Below are 20,217 nucleotides of genomic sequence, written 5' to 3' on the forward strand. Positions count from 1 at the left end.
GAAAACTTCTTATGCTTTTTTAAAAAAATTGACACTTTGATAGACCAAAATGAGGTAAATGTGTCTCTTGTGCACTGTGTTATGTAGTACTAATGGATTGTTAGATATCTGCCGTAGTGTTAACATGTTAATTTATGCCCTGTAAATGAATATGAGACACTATTGCTGGGAAAACTGTATAGTCTGCAGAATAAGTGCTGTATAAGAAACAAGCGTTCTTCTAAATAACTTTTTTTTTTTTTTTTTGCTAGTTCACACTTGAGCAGTAGGCGCTATAGGTGTGAAGAATCTAGAGACTGTATAATTTGAGTGATAAACCAGATTATAAAATAAGCTTAATTACTGACAAGAGTTTTGCTCATAAGTTTGATGCCGTCGAGTAGTATCTATTGGCTACTTTTGCAAGAAGCATTGGAAGACATACTTTTGGGAGCGAGTCAAGTGCTGTTTCTAGTATTTTGAAATAAAAGCTTGCAGCTTTTTGGTAAGCAGACCTTTTTGAATTCTGTCAGAACCAGTTACCTGTAGTGAGTAGTAAGGAGGAAATATTTTATATGTGCAGGGATAGTTTGTAAAATACACACATCTGCTTATTGACAGGGATGCTTAATATTTCTGCTGTTTGTAGACACATTGTTGTTTCCTAGAAATAAATTTTATAGCAATTTGAAGTCTGTTAATGTCGAAGAGAACAAATGTTTTTAAACTTAGTTTGTTATCACCAGTACTAAATAAGTTAAATTCAACAAATCTATATTATGTGGTGAGCATTTTGCTAGGAACTGGCATACACAGTGAATAAGACATTCATTCATTCGTCCAAAAAGTATTTATTCAGTGTCTTCTATGGGTAATCTTAAGGGCTTCCCTGAGGAAAGAGTGCTTATGTTAAGGTTCAAAATGAGTAGGAGATACCAAGGTGTGAATAGCAAGATAAAGAAAAAGAGTCTCTCACATGCCTTGATCAAAAGACTCCAGGTTGAGAAAATGAAAAGTTAAAAGAGCCCAAGCTGTCCAGAATGGCTGAAGCCAGGGGAGGGGAGAGAGGAGCAGTGGCTTAAGATGGGACTGAAGAGATAGCCAGAAGCCAGTTCATGGAGAGATGTCTAACTTGGAAGGCAAGCTTAGGAATGTGGAGCTGATTATTAAGGCAGTGGAAGGTCAGTCAAGGGTTTAGGGAGGAAAATGACTTTTTAAAATATCACTCTGATTGCTTTGTATAGAATGGATTAGAGTGTGGGACAAGAGAGGATAGGATGTAAAGAAAGCAAGACGCTAGTGAAGGAATCTGACAGATGATGACGACTCAGGCTAGAGTGGTAATGGAGAAGTGGGTGGATTCTAGAAATCTTAGGAGTAGTAAAGAGTAGATGTGGTGATTTTTGAGATGTAGAATTAAGAGAGGGAGCACATGGAGTCTGAGATAATTCCCAGGCTTCTGACTTCAGCCTCTAGGAGAATGTTGGTCACATCCCCCTGAGAAGGGAAAAAGGACAGAAGACAAGGTCCACTTTAATTTCTGAGGTAATACCTCAAAGTGGACAGATTTGTGGACATAAATAGGGAACACAGGACAATAGTCATTTATCTTCAACAAGAGAGTATACGGTGTGTACATATATACATCTATATAAATAATTATGTATGTTTTCAAAACTTGACTGAAAGTATCAGGCAGTATCAAAACAGTATCAGTCAATGAAGACGTACAGATTTTAAAGAGAAGGAATCATCGTGAGAGAGAATCTGGTAGGCTACAGGTTTTGGTTTGGTTTTGAAAGAAAGAAGCTAGGAGAGGGTTCATGAAAGAAAGTTACAATGAACCAAGCCATGTTGCTGCTAAGTCGCATCAGTCGTGTCCGACTCTGTACGACCCCACATATGGCAGCCCACCAGGCTCCACCATCCCTGGGATTCTCCAGGCAAGAATACTGGAGTGGGTTGCCATCCACATTGAGCCGATTACAGTTTTCCCTAGAAGCTAGGATCAAAAGGAAAGTTATGACCAACCTAGATAGCATATTCAAAAGCAGAGACATTACTTTGCTAACAAAGGTCTGTCTAGTCAAGGCTATGGTTTTTCCAGTGGTCATGTACAGATGTGAGAGTTGGACTGTGAAGAAAGCTGAGCGCCGAAGAATCGATGCTTTTGAACTGGTGTTGGAGAAGACTCTTGAGAGCCCCTTGGACTGCAAGGAGATCCAACCAGTCCATTCTAAAGGAGATCAGTCCTGGGTGTTCTTTGGAAGGAATGATGCTAAAGCTGAAACTCCAGTACTTTGGCCACCTCATGCAAAGAGTTGACTCATTGGAAAAGACTCTGATGCTGGGAGGGATTGGGGGCAGGAGGAGAAGGGGACGACAGAGGATGAGATGGCTGGATGGGATCACGGAGTCGATGGACGTGAGTCGGAGTGAACTCCGGGAGTTGGTGATGGACAGGGAGGCCTGGCGTGCTGCGATTCATGGGGTCGCAAAGAGTCGGACACGACTGAGTGACTGAACTGAACTGAACTGAAGGTGACTGCATTTTAAGATTTTAATGGGAGTTAGTTTGTCCTTTGCTTCTTGGTCATTCTTGATTAAACCGGTTTGTTTTTTGCTGAGGCTATTAACCCAGATTAACATTTAAATTTAATATTTTAGAGTTTAATATTTTAATTAGAAGGCTGGAATGGAATGCAGACTTGTGAATTGGTTGGCTATTGCTAATGGCTTTGTAGCTTTTTAAAATTTGATATCTAAGGTTTGTGGTTGGGGTGGGAATGTGAAGCTTTAAAAAACCTAGAGATGTGTTTATGTGAGGAAGCTGTAGCCTGTTGTGGAGATAAACTAGGAGAAGGGATGAAGAAAAGAGGAGAAAGGACCCTGTTTCATTAGAGGAGGCTTTTTATATTATACAATGCCTTGCATGAATCAGACTTTGGAAATATCAGAACTGAATTTTTATTTTCAACATTTCAATTTTGCTTTAATTGGGTACTTGAAACATGAAGCATTTTATGGTGTGAAATACCAAATTAAAGCTCCCAGTGGCAACATGGAGTTGTCATCTGTGATATAGAGTCATATGGGGGGTTGGAGCCTGGGAATGGAAAGTGGAGACTGGAAAAGTCACCCTACAGGCTGGGCCAAGGTTGCTTTGATGATGCATTCTGTAGTGGCAATTTCCATGCCAGAGTTACCCGAAATTGGGTCTCACACCCTAGCTCCAGCATATTTAGGAGGGAGAAGTTTGCCTAGACTTGCCATGCTCCTCATCCTCTGCTGAAATGTGGAGATGACATCTGCCACCCAGTTTATTTTGAGAATTAAATGAGAAAATGAATGTAAGATCTCTGGCGGAGTGTCTTAGTCACAGTAGGCACTTAATTCTTAGTTCCTCTTTCACCTCCAGTTTAAGCCATATCCAGATTTAGTGGTCTCTAACAATCCTATAGAAGCAGTATTAGTGGCCAGATAGATTTAATGAATGAGTTAGAACAAATGCAGTTGAATTTCTCACCTCTCCTTATTGATTATGAAAATAGAAATTCATAGCACTTCATCTTTTAGAATTGCTAAACCAGATGATGCTTAGGACTGCCCTTAGAGGCACACACAATAGTTTTTGAAGGGTTTAAAATAACAATTGATAAAATAATTTGAAATGTAATTCAGTGATAGGCTTTCTGCTGAAAAACATTTGGCCACTTACTCATCCAGTTAACATTTATGAAGCACTGTTTTTGTCCTGGGCCTGTGTAATGTGGGAGACTGAAAAGTGAACAGATGATTCTTACACACCATAGTAAGTCTTGTGCTATGGGGAATCACAGGGAATCGTGCCAAGAAAATCTGACAGCGTGTGCCAAATGCTTTAAAAATATGCATCCTCTTTTACCTCGTTGATGTGTTTCTAGCAATATAACCTGAGGAAGTTTGATGAAATCTTGCTTATAATGTGAAAAATTGGTGATTGCAAATGTATAACACTAAAATGACATTACTTTGTCGAAGAAGGTCCGTCTCGTCAAAGCTATGGTAGTCATAGCTTTTTCCAGTAGTCGTGTATGGATGTGAGAGTTGGACTATAAAGAAAGCTGAGTGCCAAAGAATTGATGCTTTTGAACTGTGGTGTTGGAGAAGACTCTTGAGAGTCCCTTGGACTTCAAGGAGGTCCAACCAGTCTGTCCTAAAGGGAATCAGTCCTGAATATTCATTAGAAGGACTGATGCTGAAGCTGAAACTCCAATACCTTGGCCACCTGATGCGAAGAACTGGCTCATTTGAAAAGACCCTGATGCTGGGAAAGATTGATGCTGGGAAAGATTGATGCTGGGAGGAGAAGGGGACGACAGAGGATGAGGTGGTTGGATGGCATCACTGACTTGATGGTCATGAGTTTGAGTAAACGCTGGGAGTTGGTGATGGACAGGAAGGCCTTGTGTGCTGCAGTCCATGGGGTCGCAAAGAGTAGGACACGACTGAGTAACTGAACTGAACAAAAATGAATTGGCTTGGTTTCTATATGATAAATGGGCATTCCTTGTGCCTATCAGTGATCACAGAGATCTATAAGTGACAAAGGAAAACTAATCAGGGTATATTATGAAGAGGAAAAAGTAGGTTACCAAGGAATGTTTTTTAAAAAATAATTAATTTTTAAAGAAAAAGTTTGGCAAAATCCTTTCCAAATCACTTGTATGTATTCTCTGCCTTGAAAAAGGGCCTCCCTGGTAGCTCAGATGGTAAAGAATCTGCTTGCAATGCAGGAGGCCTGGGTACAATCCCTGAGTCACGGAGGTCCTCTGGAGAAGAGAATGGCAAATCATTCAAAAAGACATAGGTATGATCATAATCTGGAAGCAGGGTGGGAGTTTAAGTGAGCTAATCATCTTGCCAAATCTGTGTAGTTTCATCTAAGAGATAAATTATATATACACACACACACACACATATATACATATATATATATATATATATATAGGTTTTGAGTAATGACTAGATAAGGTATAGTCCCAGTGAGACGGCCCAGGTGAATGAGCTTGTCAGCAGGAAGGACAATGTGCTTTCTTGGTGCTCCCAGTCTTTTGAGGTGCACTTTGCAGTAAGAAGATTGACCTGTGAGGAAAATCATGGAAAAAAATACGTCTAGTGAGTATGTTTGTAACCAGCCCCAGGGACTTCTTCACTGGTCATTTTGGTTCAGCTGGTAGCATTAGGTCAGTTTTTTTAGCTTGTGGAACCATCCCATTTCTGGATACCTCAGGTTCTAAGAGTACGTTTGTTGAGAAATTATTTTTCCCCTTAGTTGATAATAAGATAAGCTACCAAGATCTTGGCTTCTGTTCCCTTTTCAGCAGCAATCCCTTTAAAGTTCAAAAGTTTTAACTTAGGTTTTCCAAACAGTTTATTTTGGAGAAACTTTATTCAAGGCCAAATTTATACATTTGTATATAGGATAAACTCTACCAATTTACAAAAATAGATAATTATTCCTTTTTTTTTCCCCCCCCTCAAAAAGATGGATAAGCTTGGAGAGCTCTAGTTTTCCCATTTATATGAGAACTGTAAGCCAACAAGTAACAAGTCTTTTCTGTTTCTGGATCAAATGGAGTGACTATTTCTGACCTCTCTTGCACTGCTTTCCGGAGTAGAGTAACAGGAGGCAGTGTCTGCCTATTTTGTTGTTTACTTTTTACATGGGATATATATCTGCTCCCTCTGTCCTTGGAATAGACTTCTGGAGGTTTTTTTTTTTTTTTTTTTACTTCTGTTTCTAGTCATAAATTGGATGCTGAATGATACAGAAAGAAAGGAACAAGAGGTTAAGAACTATAATGCAAACATCAGGGCTAAAAGGAAGATATAGTTCTTTATTTAAAGACTATCATTTTCTTTTCTTTTTAGACTTTTTTCTTTTTAATGACTATCATTTGTTGAGTGCCCATGTGCAGATCACTCACCTAGAGCCAGACATACTGGAATGTGAAGTCAAGTGAACCATAGGAAGCATCACTATGGACAAAGCTAGCAGAGGTGATGGGATTCCAGTTGCGCTATTTCAGATCCTCAAAGATGATGCTGTGAAAGTGCTGCACTCAATACGTCAGCAAATTGGGAAAACTCTGCAGTGGCCACAGGACTGGAAAAGGTCAGTTTTCATTCCAATCCCAAAGAAAGACATTGCCAAAGAATGCTCAAACTACCTCACAATTGCACTCATCTTACACGCTAGCAAAGTAATGCTCAAAATTCTCCAAGCCAGGCTTCAGTAATACGTGAACCGTGAACTTCCAGATGTTTAAGCTGGCTTTAGAAAAGGCAGAGGAACCAGGGATTAAATTGCCAACATCCGCTGGATCATCAAAAAAGCAAGAGAGTTCCAGAAGAACATCTGTTTCTGCTTTATTGACTATGCCAAAGCCTTTGACTGTGTGGGTCTTAATAAACTGTGGAAAATTCTGAAAGAGATGGAAATACCAGACCACCTGACCTACCTCTTGAGAAATCTGTATGCAGGTCAGGAAGCAGCAGTTAGAACTGGACATGGAACAACAGACTGGTTCCAAATAGGAAAAGGAGTACGTCAAGGCTGTATATTGTCACCCTGCTTATTTAACTTATATGCAGAGTACATCATGAGAAACTCTGGGCTGGAAGAAGCAGAAGCTGGAATCAACATTGCTGGGAGAAATATCAATAACCTCATATATGCAGATGACACTGCCCTTATGGCAGACAGTGAAGAACTAAAGAGCCTCTTGATGAAAGTGAAAGAAGAGAGTGAAAAAGTTGGCTTAAAGCTCAACATTCAGGAAACTAAGATCATGGCATCTTGTCCCATCACTTCATGGCACATATATGGGGATACAGTGGAAATAGTGGCAAACTTTATTTTTTTGGGCTCCAAAATCACTGCAGATGGTGACTGCAGCCATGGAATTAAAAAACACTTACTCCTTGAAAGGAAAGTTATGACCAACCTAGATAGCATATTCAAAAGCAGAGACAGTACTTTGCTGACAAAGGTCCATTTTGTCAAGCTATGGTTTTTCCAGTGGTCATGTATGGATGTGAGAGTTGGACTATGAAGAAAGCTGAGCACCAAAGAATTTGTGCTTTTGAACTGTGCTGTTGAGAAGACTCTTGAGAGTCCCTTGGACTGCAAGGATATCCAACCAGTCCATCCTAAAGGAGATCATTCCTGAATATTCATTGGAAGGACTGATGCTAAAGCTGAAACTCCAATACTTTGGCCCTCTGATGCACAGAGCTGACTCATTTGAAAAGATCATGATGCTGGGAAAGATTGAAGGCAGGAGGAGAAGGGGACAACAGAGGATGAGATGGTTGGCTGGCATCACTGACTCGATAGACATTAGTTTGGGTAAACTCCAGGAGTTGGTGATGGACACGGAGGCCTGGCATGCTGCAGTCCATGGGGTTGCAAAGAGTCGGACACGACTGAGCCACTGAACTGAACTGAACATGTGCGGATAGCTTATGTACATTATCTTGTTTAATCCACACTATCCTGAGAGGTAGAAATAACTCATTCCCTTCGTTTTACAGACAAGACCCCCAAAGAATAAACAGTTTGCTTTTAGTCATATGCAAAGTCCGAATTTGATTCCAGATCTGACTTTAATGCTTTTGTATCATATAGGCTGCTAACTTTTGCCTGGGAGTTAGAAAACTCTTATAATTAACTGAATTTCATCTGGTGAGTTGCATTAACTTTCTTGGCTCTTACTTTCTTTATCTGTAAAGTTAGAGGATCGGGCTGGATCTTTAAAGTTAATTCTGATTGTAAAATTCTGTTATTTCTGATTTCTTTATTGAATTGAAATGGAGAGTGTATAAAGCTTCTACTAGTCCTCTTGTTTGCAGCCAATTTGGTTTGTGAAGAATACTGTTAGCCCTGTGATTTTTTTCACACCATCGTCCTGTGGTGGTACATAAAAGACATCAGTGAGAAGATGGGGTAAAAGAAGGTACAGCTGCAGATTCTGTCAGAATCTGTCAGCTGCAGATTCACAAAAGAAAACTTATTTAAAGAGGAGCACCTCGACATCAAGAAACGGTAAACACGGGCTGGAGATTGTGTAGGTGGGACCTGGTAATTGTCTTCGGACACCAATGTGATTTAACCTCAAAGAGTTATCGTGCCTCAGTGAGTGATTCTATGTGTGTCTGTCTTGAGGCGTTGGGGATTCTGTTAAAAGGTACAATGATGACTCAATTTCAGTTCTTCTAGGGTCTTATTTCCAATTAAGTGCTAAAGAAGTGGCTATAGGAGGGACACAGTGATTATTGACATAGAGCTAATGAGATGACATGATATAAAAAAAGCATTATCTGCAATATTTTTATTCCACTTATGTAGTACCCTTTTCTCTAAAAGTGCTGTACAACTAACATTGGGATAGTAAGCCATTTTAAAATGTCAAAACACTGAAAAGTAAGAAAGTGGCTAGGAGAAATAAATACACAGAAATAGTAGAGGCTTTAAATCACTGATGGGCACAGCAGATTAGTGATTCTTTGGCTAAATCCATAGCATTCACCTTTGGTCCTATAAATGGGTGGGGGTTTGACATGGAGGTCTTTTCATCCTGTGGTTAAGACTGAAGACCATGAATTTTCATGTCAGATAAACCTATGTTTAAATCCTGATTCTACTGCTTACTAGCTATTGCAACAAATTAACCTAAAATTTCCAAACCTCAGTTTGTTCATCAACGAAGTGGTGGTAATGTATACCTCCCTTGGTAGGGTTGTTTGGAGGATTAAAGTAAATGAGTTAAATAGATAAAACATTTAGTTCAGTGCCTGGTACATGGTAAACGCAACATAAATGCTAGCAGTTCTTATGCTCAGAATATGTCCGGATAGTGACTCTGATGAGATTATTGAGCGTAACAACAGCTTCTTTGGTTCAAAAGATAAGGTGATGTGGAGTGTACAGGGTCTTGTGTTCCTTCTCTGAATTGATACAGAAAAGTATTATCTGTAGACCGTCTGAGCCACCAGGGAAGCCCGCTTCATAGTCCAGCATAAGATTTTTTAATAAGGAAGCATACAGAGACTAAACATAATACTTTAAGCAGTCACATACATACCACTGGCTTTAAGATATAAAAAAAATTACAGATAGAATTGAAGACCCTTGTTCAGTTCAGATCTAAGCTTTCAGATGCCCTGTAAAGACTTCAGTGACAACAGAAAATTAGAAAAGCTTTGGGAAAACACAGTGCAAGTTTCAGTCCCTGAGTTGGGAGGATCCCCTGGAGGTGGAAATGGCAACCCACTCCAGTATTCCTGTCTGGAGACTTCCATAGACAGAGCAGCCTGGTAGGTTGCAGTCTGTGGAGCCACAGGGTTGGACTCAACTGAGCATTCAGTTCAGTCGCTTAGCTGTGTCCAACTCTTTGCGACTGCATGGACTGCAGCATGCCAGGTCTCCCTGTTCATCACCACTCCTGGAGTTTATTGGAATTCATGTGCATTGAGTCGGTGACGCCATCCAACCATTTCATCCTCTGTTGTCCATCCCCTTCTCCTCCTGCCCTCAGTCTTTCCCAGCATCAAGGTCTTTTCCAATGAGTCAGTTCTTCACATTAGGTGGCCAAAGTATTAGAGTTTCAGCTTTAGCATCAGCCCTTCCAAAGAACACCCAGGGCTGATCTCCTTTAGAATGGACTGCTGGATCTCCCTACAGTCCAAGGGACTCTCAAGAGTCTCTCCAACATCACAGTTCAAAAGCATCAATTCTTCGGCACTCAGCTTTCCTTATAGTTCAACTCTCACATCCATACATGAGTACTGGAAAAACCATAGCCTTGACGAGATGGACCTTTGTTGGCAAAGTAATGTCTGTACTTTTTAATGTGCTGTCTAGGTTGGTCATAAGTTTCCTTCCACGGAGTAAATGACTAAGCAAAACACACATAGCACGTTAGACATATATATCTTTCTGTAGCTTGCTTTTCTCTCTCAACATTGTTTTGAGATTTTCTGTTGTACTTACAGCTCTGTTCATTTATAAATATTTTAACTACCATACATTATTTCATCAAATGAATGAATATACCATTTTAATCTATTCTCTGCCAGTGGACATTACCTATAATTTTGAATATTTCTGCATAGCTCTCACTTCACATCCCACTGCTCACTGCCAATCTCAGAGGTAACCGCTGTCCTGAACTGTGTTAATTTTTTAGTGACTTAGAGATACATATTCTGAAAGAATATATGATTTGTTTTGCATGTTTTTAATGTTTATGTGGTACAATCTTACTGTATTATTTTAGTGACTTTCTTTTGTTCAACATAATTTTGAGGTTTATTTATGTTAATGTGTTGTGGCAATAGTCATTGATTTTCACTGTGTACATTATTCCACTATTTAAATATATTACGATTTATGGACATTTAGGTTGCTTCTGACTTGTTAGTATTACAAACAGTATATAATCAGCATCCTTGTACTTCTGTGCTGATTTTCTCTGAGGTATATACCTACTAATAGAATGACAGGGTATAGATAATGTATGTGCATCTTTGTCTTCACTGGATATTGCTAAGGAGTAATTATATTATCATTTAATTATACATATTTTCTAATTTCTCATTTGACCCTTGAGTTTAAAATGCATTTTAAAAACTTGCAGATATATAAGATTTTTATTACCAGTTTTTAACTTAATTGCTCTCTGGTCAATTAATAATGCTTATTTCTTACTAATTCTTTGTTATCTCTTGAGACATTTGCTTTATAACATAATGTGTGGTCAGAATTTATCCAGGTTTTAGGCAGTTTTTATAAATATTCCACATGTGTTTGAAAATAATTCATCATCTAATTGTTGGTTTCCCATAAATTCTAATCATCAAATCCCATAGATTCCAATGATTTCCAATTATTTTTGCTTTACGTATTTTGAGGCCTTGTTTTTAGGTGCATATAGATTAAATAAGAGTTGTTTTATATTTCTGGTAATTTTGTTTTTTGCTGTTGCATAATGATCTTCTTTACCTCTCATAACGCTTTTGCTTCAAAGTTTACATTTCCATACAGTGCTTATAGCTATGATTAGCTTTTTAATCAGTTGTATTTACTGGTGTTTTGTTTCTATACTTTAAAATTTTTCTCTCTTGTTAATATTTTCAGTATGTCTCTTGGAAACACCATAATTTTCCAAACAGGATTTTGTTTATTTAGTTTTAATTTTTTGTATTTTAACTACTAAGTTTAGCCTGTTTACATTTATTACCACTAGTGGTATATCTGAACTTACTCCTACCACGTTATTATTTGTTTTTTGTTTACCCTGCTTTTTTCCTCGGCTGTTTTTCACCTTCTAATCTGTCCAGTATTGGTTTGAACAGTTTTTGTTTATTCCTTTTATCCTTGTTTACCCCTAAAATTTTAACATGCATTTGGCTTTTCTGAGTCTTACATTAAAATCAGTATGTCCACCACTTACCTGAATAATACAAGGACCATGGGAATCTTTAACTCATTGACTCTCCACCAATTTTCTAAGGTTTTGACCAGTATGTTAGTTACATTTTTTAATCACTCAAATTAGTTTTAATTTTTACACTTTCATTATTTTCTAATATCCAGGGTAATTGTGAACTTCTTATTTAAACTTGTTCTTTTCACTCTTTCTCTTCAGATTTTCAAAAGAAACAACCAGACGATGATTCCACTCCAAGTACAAGTAACAGCCAATCAGATCTGTTTTCCGAAGAGACCACCAGTGACAACAAGAATACCTCGCTAACCACGCCAACTCTTAGTCCTAGCCAGCAGCCGCTTCCGACAGAGCTGAATGTAACTGCACCAAGTAAAGAGGAGTGTAAGTGCCCAGATCCTGTGAAGTGGTAGAGAAGGCCGCCTAAGAATCAGATCATGAGTTTCTTTGTAATGCCTCTCCCAGGAAAAGACTAGCAGCTCTTTTAATTCAAGATTAAGTGTTAACGTACAGGCCCAAGTCAGCAAGGTAGAGAATAAGTTTCAGCCTTCCATTGAGCTTAAACTTTTCTAAAAAGAGTGCCTTTTATGTTAACTGTCAGGGTACATGAGATTTTGAACCAGTCTAGGGCAGTTCTCAGCCTTGGTTGTAAATTAGAATGCACTGGGGATTTTTAGAACAATTTTAATCTTCAGTACCATTCCCTGAATCTAATTTAATTGGTCTTGAGGGAGGCTCAGTGATATGTTCTTTTTAATTCTTCAGAGACTTCTTAATATGCAGCAAGAATTGAGGAACCACTGGTCTAGGGAACTACCCTGATTTAGCAACCTTCCATTGAAGCCTTGCCTTTCTCACTAAATAGGCTTTGAATGTTTCTAGGCAGTTAACTGAGATAACACTATATCCTGTATACATAGGATATTTGAAGGGAGGAGGAAGTAATTTCCGTTACTCTTCTATAAGTCCTTAGTGATAGAATACTATTATCACATATATGATGTGGAAGTCCATTGTCCACTTAAGCTTTATAGTGCTATAGCCATTTCCTTTAGAGCACAACTGTAATTGACAGAGTTTGTTGAAAATTATAGTGATGTTGATGACAGCCATTTTTACCTTTTAAAAGCTTTAAATAACAGGTTGAAATTTGGTGTTTCAAATTTTCAGAATATCTAGAAATCCTTGGAATATGGTAGGTTAGAATATTCTGTCTTCTAACTTCAGCAGAGAACAAACATTTATCTAAACCTATCATAAACTGTCATACTAGGTAAAATTGAGAATATAAAAGTTAAAAAGGCCATAGTCCCTGTCCTCAAAGAACTTATTGTTTATCAGAGGAAATTAAATATATTTCTTATAATAAATTAGCAGTTCTCAGCTAGGAGTGATTTTGCTCCTCCCCCTCCCCCCAGTGCTGTAAACCTCTGACACTGTGCCCTCCACAGCAAGGAATTATCCAACCTGACATGTTAGTAATGCCAAAGTTGAGAAACCCCGGTACACAGTTGTGTGCACCCATTTTAATGGTCCTTTTCCATGTGTTAAAGACATGGACTGTTGAAGGAGGGTGTTGATTTACTGGTTTACTTGTTTGAAGACAGACACACGGAGGAAAGTTGCATGGAGTGTGCAGTGTCAAGTGGCTCACTCCTTTAGGGCCATTTATGGAGGACAAGGCTGGACAGAGTATAGCCGTGCCGTAGCGGCTTGAGTGCTCAGTGAAGATGCTTGGGTGTTGAGACAGTAGTCATGTTTTTGAGCAAAGGAAGGAATATTGCCATAGTTATTCTGAGAAGTAACCTGGCAGTATTGGAAAAGGGAAGGATTATACTAGATAATATTGCATAGAGAGAATTTTTAAATTGTTGTAAACTGTTGAAAGAGGCCTAGGAGAAGGTGTAGAAATTACATAAGAAGAGAAGAATAGATGAAAGTGGTAGTGATGATATTAAGACAGTAGGCTTTGTTTTATATTTAAAAATCTGTTTGGGGTTATTGAGAAGCTGTGACCCCTTGTCTCAGAAAAATACACACCATCCATTTATACTCAATTTTGAATAAAACTTTTTCTAAAGCTCACTCTGACCTTTAGGTTAAGGACTCCTTGTCTAAGGCAAGGTTGGAGCTGATCAGGATCTCATTTTATGGAACAGCATTTGATTGGATCCACACATCAGGATCAGGCCAGGATCAAAACAACTTGAGCAGCCCGAGTGCTCTGAGATAACAACAGCTTTTTTTAATTGAGCACTTTTTATGTGCAAGACTTTGTTCTATATGTTTCGTGTATTTTCTCTTTTATTCCTCATGACAGCTCGTTGAGGTGTGAATACTCATTATCCCCATTCTATAGATAAGGAAACAAGCACAAAATTATCAAGTAATTTGCTCATGGGTCCCAGTGTCTCAGCAGGTAAAGAATCTGCCTGGAGTGCAGGAGACACAGGAGACACGGGTTTGATCCTTGAGTTGGGAAGACCTCTGGAGGAGGAAATGGCGACCCACTCCAGTACTCTTGTCTGAAAAGTTCTATGGACGGAGGAGCCTGAAGGGCGACAGTCCAGAGGGTCCCAAAGAGTCGGGCATGATTGAGTGACTAAGCACACACACAAAACAAACTAGTAGAAACCAGAACAGGATCCAAAGTTAGGCATTTGTCTTCAGAACTCATGCTTTTAATCAGTTTATTCATAATATGAAATGTAACTGCCATAGAGAATAGAAATATTCATGTTGGCAAGCCTGGCGTGCTGCAGTTCATGAAGTCGCAAAGAGTCAGACATGACTTAGTGATCAAACAACATCATGTTGGTAAGATCAGCTCTTTTCTCTGTAATTAAGGTTATGTGGAAACTTAATGGGGTAACCAAAAGTTACTTGATTAATTCACCATGAAAAATCCTTGTAACAGGGATTGGAAATAAAAATACTATATCCATATGACTAAAACATTTTCTCTGGAGTCAGATCTGTTTGGGAAGCAGATCCATAAAAAGGATTTACATAACAAATAGCAAAGTATGGACTCAGAGCAAGTGGGGTTAAATGAAGTGAAATTTTAATTGAGTGAGCCTAATTGTCAGGGGACTCTAAGGACATACAGGGAAGGTCTTGTGTTCAGCACAAGATTCCATCTTCATACCCTTTTCCCCCTCCTGTCCCTGGGCTTGGACCTGCCCTGAGCTTGTGAGCCCCTGGGACATAGCACCTGCTGTGTTTCTATAACTTGCCATTCTAGGTTTCTGTAGACTGCCATGTTTTTTTCTTTTGATATACATAAATACTTTAAGTCTGATTAAGGATGTGTGGCTCTGTCAGGTTGGCCAAAAAGTTCGTTTAGTTTTTTTTGTCAGATATTATGGAAAAACATGAATGAACCTTTTGGCCAACCCAAAACGAGTTTCAGATCCATTCTCTTTCTGGAGACATCACTGCTTTAACTGTTTAAGTGAAACTCTCAGAAGCTAATCTCATTTCCCAGTTCTTGTTGGGCTTATTATTATAAATCTTGGCCTTTCAAAGACCTAGAGAAAGGAGATTTGCTAATCTGAGATACAGTGATGACTTAAGTGTTCAACTAGGCAGTCTGAATTAGAGCTCAGGAGAGAGAAATCAAGGTTGGCTTCATCCCCACGCAGATGATAGGTGAAGCCTTAGGAGTTCAGTGAGATAGCCGAGAGTGAGAAGAAAGAAAAGCAGTGATGCTAGAACTTTGACAGAAACCAGAACAGAGTAAGCAACTGAAGAAGTCAGAGAGGGGGTGAATAATAGTGGGCAAGTTACCAACTCCAGTATTCTGTCCTAGAGAATTCCATGGACTGTATAGTTCATGGGGTCGCAAAGAGTCGGACACGACTAACTTTCACTTTCAAGGTCACAAAAGCCAAGGAACAAATTTCATTGTATGGTATGGGCTTTGTTAATAATAATGAAAATGTTCACTCGTATTTATGAAGTGTTTGACTATCTTCTGAGCTCTTTACATACAATTCTCACAATACCCTATAAGGTAGGTGCTTTTATTAATTAATCCTGTTTTTAAAGATGAGGCAGTTGCATAGAATGGTTCAGTAACTTCTATCTGAAGTTTAGAGCTCTTGCTTCCTGGTGTAGCTCATGCTCCAACCCACTGATTTGGCTCCAGAGCCTGTGAAACTTTCAAGGCCTCTGCCTTTGAAACCGTGCACCTCAGACTGGGACTTGAACACATGTGCTGGGACTTGAACCCAGCCAAAACCCTGATTGGGATTTGAACCCATGGTCTTTTAATTAGAATCACTCACTTGGCGTCTGGACTTCACTGAGGCTCAGGTTCTTTGTGTCTCAGTGCAGAAGGAATTCAGCAAGAGGCAAAGTGATACGTAAGAAGTAGATTTATTAATATAGGATGCTTGTGAGAGAGATGCAGGCAGACAGGTGAGGGAGCTCTGCCTCGAAGGTTAAGTGGGCTACAGTAATATAGTCAAGGGAAAGTGAGGGAGGGGGAAAAGACTGCCTTCTTTGAGTAGAGTCAGTCTTATATCGCTTGCCCCTCCATCATATTGGGCAGGAGAATGTCTGACCCTGTGAGGTCAAACTAGGATTATCATGATGCTTACTCAGATCAATAGGAGTTGTAACATTTTTCTTCTACCTCGTGACCTGGTGCATATCTCGTGCTTTTATGTTTAGCGTTATAGTTAAGCAAGCCTGCTTTGTTCCATGACGTTCTTTCTGGTAACTTTCTTGAGTGATCATTAACTCACAGTGGTCTCCCTAGGTTTCCCTCTCTAGCTGTAGTCCCCTACTGGGACCCCTACAGCTACCTGTGTAACTATCCTATTCTGTCCCTCTCACTTTCAACAATCATAGCATATTGCCTCAACATTGTGAAAATGCTGCTGCTGCTAAGTTGCTTCAGTCGTGTCTGACTCTGTGCGACCCCATGGACTACAGCCCACCAGGCTTCTCTGTCCATGGGATTCTCCAGGCAAGAACACTGGAGTGGGTTGCCCTTTCCCTCTCCAATGCATGAAAGTGGAAAGTGAAAGTGAAGTCACTCAGTCATGTCCCAGTCTTAGCGACCCCATGGACTGCAGCCTACCAGGCTCCTCCATCCATGGGACTCTCCGGGCAACAGTACTGGAGTGGGGTGCCATTGCCTTCTCCCGAAAATGCTGCAGGAAGCTGTAAATTGACAAGAAATACTCAGTTTGGTGATGGTATGATTGGTTATCTAATAAACTCTTTAATAAACTATTTCAGTGGTTTCATTTAACAGTCTTTGCTAAATGACACTTGGTTAAGTGCTGGGTACTGAAATGAGTAAGATTAACGTCTCTGTCCACCAGGAGGTCACTGTTTCAAATATGTACGCCTCTTCTTGAGATTCTGACTTGTTCTCCTAGACAGGTGCATAAGAATTTTAGAGTAAAAGGGAGGCAGTAGCAGAAATAGTGGTTAAGAAGCATGTCATTTGCAAAAGCTTTCACACGTGGGTCTTGCCATCTCACCTAGGTTGAAAACTATGCTAGAGTGAGGAGATGTGTTCCTGGTTTGTGGATGGGGGTTATGGGGATAAGAAAAGAAAGCTCTCAGGGCAGATGCATTTTAAGTCAACAGGAGATAATTAAAATGACTGTCAAGTACAGTGAGGACTCAGGTGAGAGGAGATAGCCTGATCCATTGACATTTTGCATAGTTCTTCAACTGTGATGTACCTAGGTGGAAGAAGAGGCATCAGGGGATTACGTATATTAATCTTTAAGTATTCTTAAGAGATCAGAATTCTATCTGTTGACCCTTAGCTTCCCCACAGAGTTATGGAGAAGTAAGGTGTGGGAGTTGTTGGAAAATGGGTTTGGAATTCCAAATCCAAGTACAGCCTAATTTGTAAGCTGTACAGTAGTTATGGATCTGTTGTTACTGTGTAGGACCAGAAGTGCCGTGTCTTCTTTCCTGATAATCAAGAGCATGAGTATTGCTTACATCTACTTTCTGCTTCTCACTGTTAAATGAACATAACACGTGGCAAGAGTCTGGGTGCGTTAATACGGTTTTAAAAAGACTGCAGATAAGATAAGAACTCTTGGTTAAGAGTGTATAAAGCAGAGAACAGGGCAGATTTTTGAATTTGTTAAAAGAATTTGTTAAAACTCCTTGACTGAAGGTCAAACAAAACAGGTGTCCAAAACCTCCAAGTGATATTTTTGTCTGAGCACACGCATCTCTTCCTCTCCCATCTTATGGTGTCTGCAGAAGATTCCACGGACCTTTAGGCACTAGGAACATTTTCAAAACACAGTGTAAACAAAATGCTAACAGTGACCAAAAGGACTTGTCATAATATTTAAACGCTATAAAAATGGTAATAGGAATCACCAGAGCACTTACAAGTATTAGGCACTGTTCCAGATACTTGTTTGTATTAACCTGCCTCCTGATCATAATACCCTGTAAGATGGGTACTGTGACCGTACCTATTTTGCAAATGTGGAAATGGAGGCCCTGGATGATTCTGTATCTCTCGCCCAAGATCCCAGAGCAGCCTGGCTTGCCAGCTGCCACCGAGTAGCTGCCTGTCTGTGTGATGATTTGTAGTAGAAAGGACTGCAGAGGACAGTGTTGCACACTTGAATAAAATCACATATATTTCTTAATGCTTTTGCTACTACCTAAGTATTTTTCTGCCAATTTCCAGGTTTTCCATTGAGGTGCTGAATTGTGGTTTGTACTTTGTTTCTTGAGCCAACTTTTGAAGAAAGAGAAGATAATGTCAGGTTGTGGGGTTGAACATTGGAGCTAGTTGTTAAAGCCATCAGGGTGGTTGCATGGTAGGGAGTTCTGCTCTCTGTTAATGTCTGCAAGCCCCTGCTGCCTTTTCCTCCACTGTTCTTCTCCTAGGTGGGTCACAGTTGAAGGTGTTAATGGATCAGGCTGTCTACTCTCACCTGGGTCTTCACTGTACTTGACAATCACTTTCACTATCTTATCTTGAGTTGCAATGCATCTGCCCTGACAGCCTTAACAAGATGGGCAGCTGACTGGTCACCTCAAGTGAGAGTCTCACAGATTGGACTTAAAAGATTTTTTAGAAGACATTTTTCTCTATTTCTCCTATAAATTAGGTTTTCTGTTGTTATGCTCTTAAATGGCCTGGACATCCCTACTCGTGACCTGTTGGGGGGCCTTACGATGTACATACCTATTTAGCTAGGGTTTGTCGGGGTTTTTGTTTGGGGGAAGGGGAGGTTGGCCAGTCCACTGCATAGTGGATGGAAGTTCAGGTGTTGGTAGAGAGCTGGCTTGTCTGTTTCTTTCTAGGCAGGAGAGGAGGGGAACTGACCTCTGCTACTAGGGAAGGGCAATGGCAAGAAATGGACTTGTTCTTAAATATTCTGACGTTCTAATCTAACAGAGAGGGCCCTCCTCATACAGAACACTTTCTGAACTCTGTAGAGGCTCATACTAAGAGATAAACAGCAACCCATACATGCAAAAAGTGATAGTTTATAAGAGAAGTTGGCAAACTATAACCCACAGGCCAAATTGGCCCATCCCCTGTTTTTGTATGTTCCATGAGCTACGAGTGATTTTAAATGAAAAAGATCAAGAGAACAGTAATTTTACAACGTGTGAAAATTATATGAAATTCAAATTCTGATGTTCTTAAATACATTTTTAATGGAACACAGCCACGCTCATTCATTTATGTATTGCCTGTTGCTGCTTCTGCGTTTTAACAGCAGAATTGGGTAGTTACTACAGAGACCCAGTGGTCCCTTGCAGAGAAAGTCCGTCAACCCCTGTTTTACAGAGCCCTTTGACACACATTTTTCTGGGACTGTCCTGACAGTGCAACATAGGCAGGGCACATCGTCTCTTCCTTATTCTCCAGACGAGGAAAAGGTTTGAATGGTGACCTGCCTTGAGTCACATGACAGGGCTGAAGTCAGCGCTGGGCCTTTTTAAATTATCCATAGTGCTGAAATATTTTTTCCCTGTTTTTCTCTACTACATATTAATAAACACAAGAGATGATTTTGTTGTAACCAAAAGAAAGTATACAGAAAAAGTGAGAACTGTACTAACCGGAATGTTAGTGAAGACTTCTAATGAATAAAGCCTCATTTCCGAGTGCTGGCTAGATTTTCCTTGAATGTAACAGTGATTCCCAAAATAGAAATTTGAGAGCATTCTTTATCTGTGGTTAAATTAATTTTGTTAAACAAAGAGAGTTCTGTTGTTTCCTTGGAAACTGGTTCCTGGTCATAGCCTAGCTTCCCCAGGCATTTAAAAAATAAAATGGTGGTGCGTTTTAACAGATTTCCTTGCTAAACTGCCTTTGGGTCTTTGAACGTGCATAGGGCTTCATTGGCTGCTAGTCTTGATTCCTGTCTGACAAAGCAGTCCCTTGGAAAATTAATATCACTGCCACTGAGTGGCTGAACTTTTTGTCTGTTTTTACCAATTAAATTTCTAATTATTGCTAAGTAAAGCTAGTTTTCTCTTTTCAGACTATGCCTACTTGAAGACCGGATAGTGTGCAAAACCAGCTGACTTATTCTAGTAGAACATTTAGAAAATATTACCTATTAAAAAATATTTTATGACTTCCTGCTGGGCTGGTTTTAAGTGAAATATGGTGAGGAGATTTATTTACAGTTCTCTCTGTATGTGTCTTTCCCTTCCCTTTTCTCTAATGAAGCTTGGAGCATCAGGCCATTTATCAGAGATAATTATACAACAGATGGAGCTTTTC

At 39.6% G+C, this 20,217-nt stretch overlaps 1 protein-coding gene across 1 annotated transcript in view; it reads left to right on the forward strand.

Moving 5' to 3' along the window:
* ZFAND3 (zinc finger AN1-type containing 3) overlaps positions 1 to 20,217 on the forward strand; it is a 328,471-nt gene that overhangs the window by 236,743 nt on the left and 71,511 nt on the right. The window contains exon 3 of the mRNA XM_027524033.1: positions 11,673 to 11,855. Coding sequence (XP_027379834.1) covers positions 11,673 to 11,855 — 183 coding nt within the window. The remainder of the gene's footprint in view (positions 1 to 11,672; positions 11,856 to 20,217) is intronic.

Source organism: Bos indicus x Bos taurus, chromosome 23 (genome assembly GCF_003369695.1).
Source record: "Bos indicus x Bos taurus breed Angus x Brahman F1 hybrid chromosome 23, Bos_hybrid_MaternalHap_v2.0, whole genome shotgun sequence".
NCBI lineage: Eukaryota > Metazoa > Chordata > Mammalia > Artiodactyla > Bovidae > Bos > Bos indicus x Bos taurus.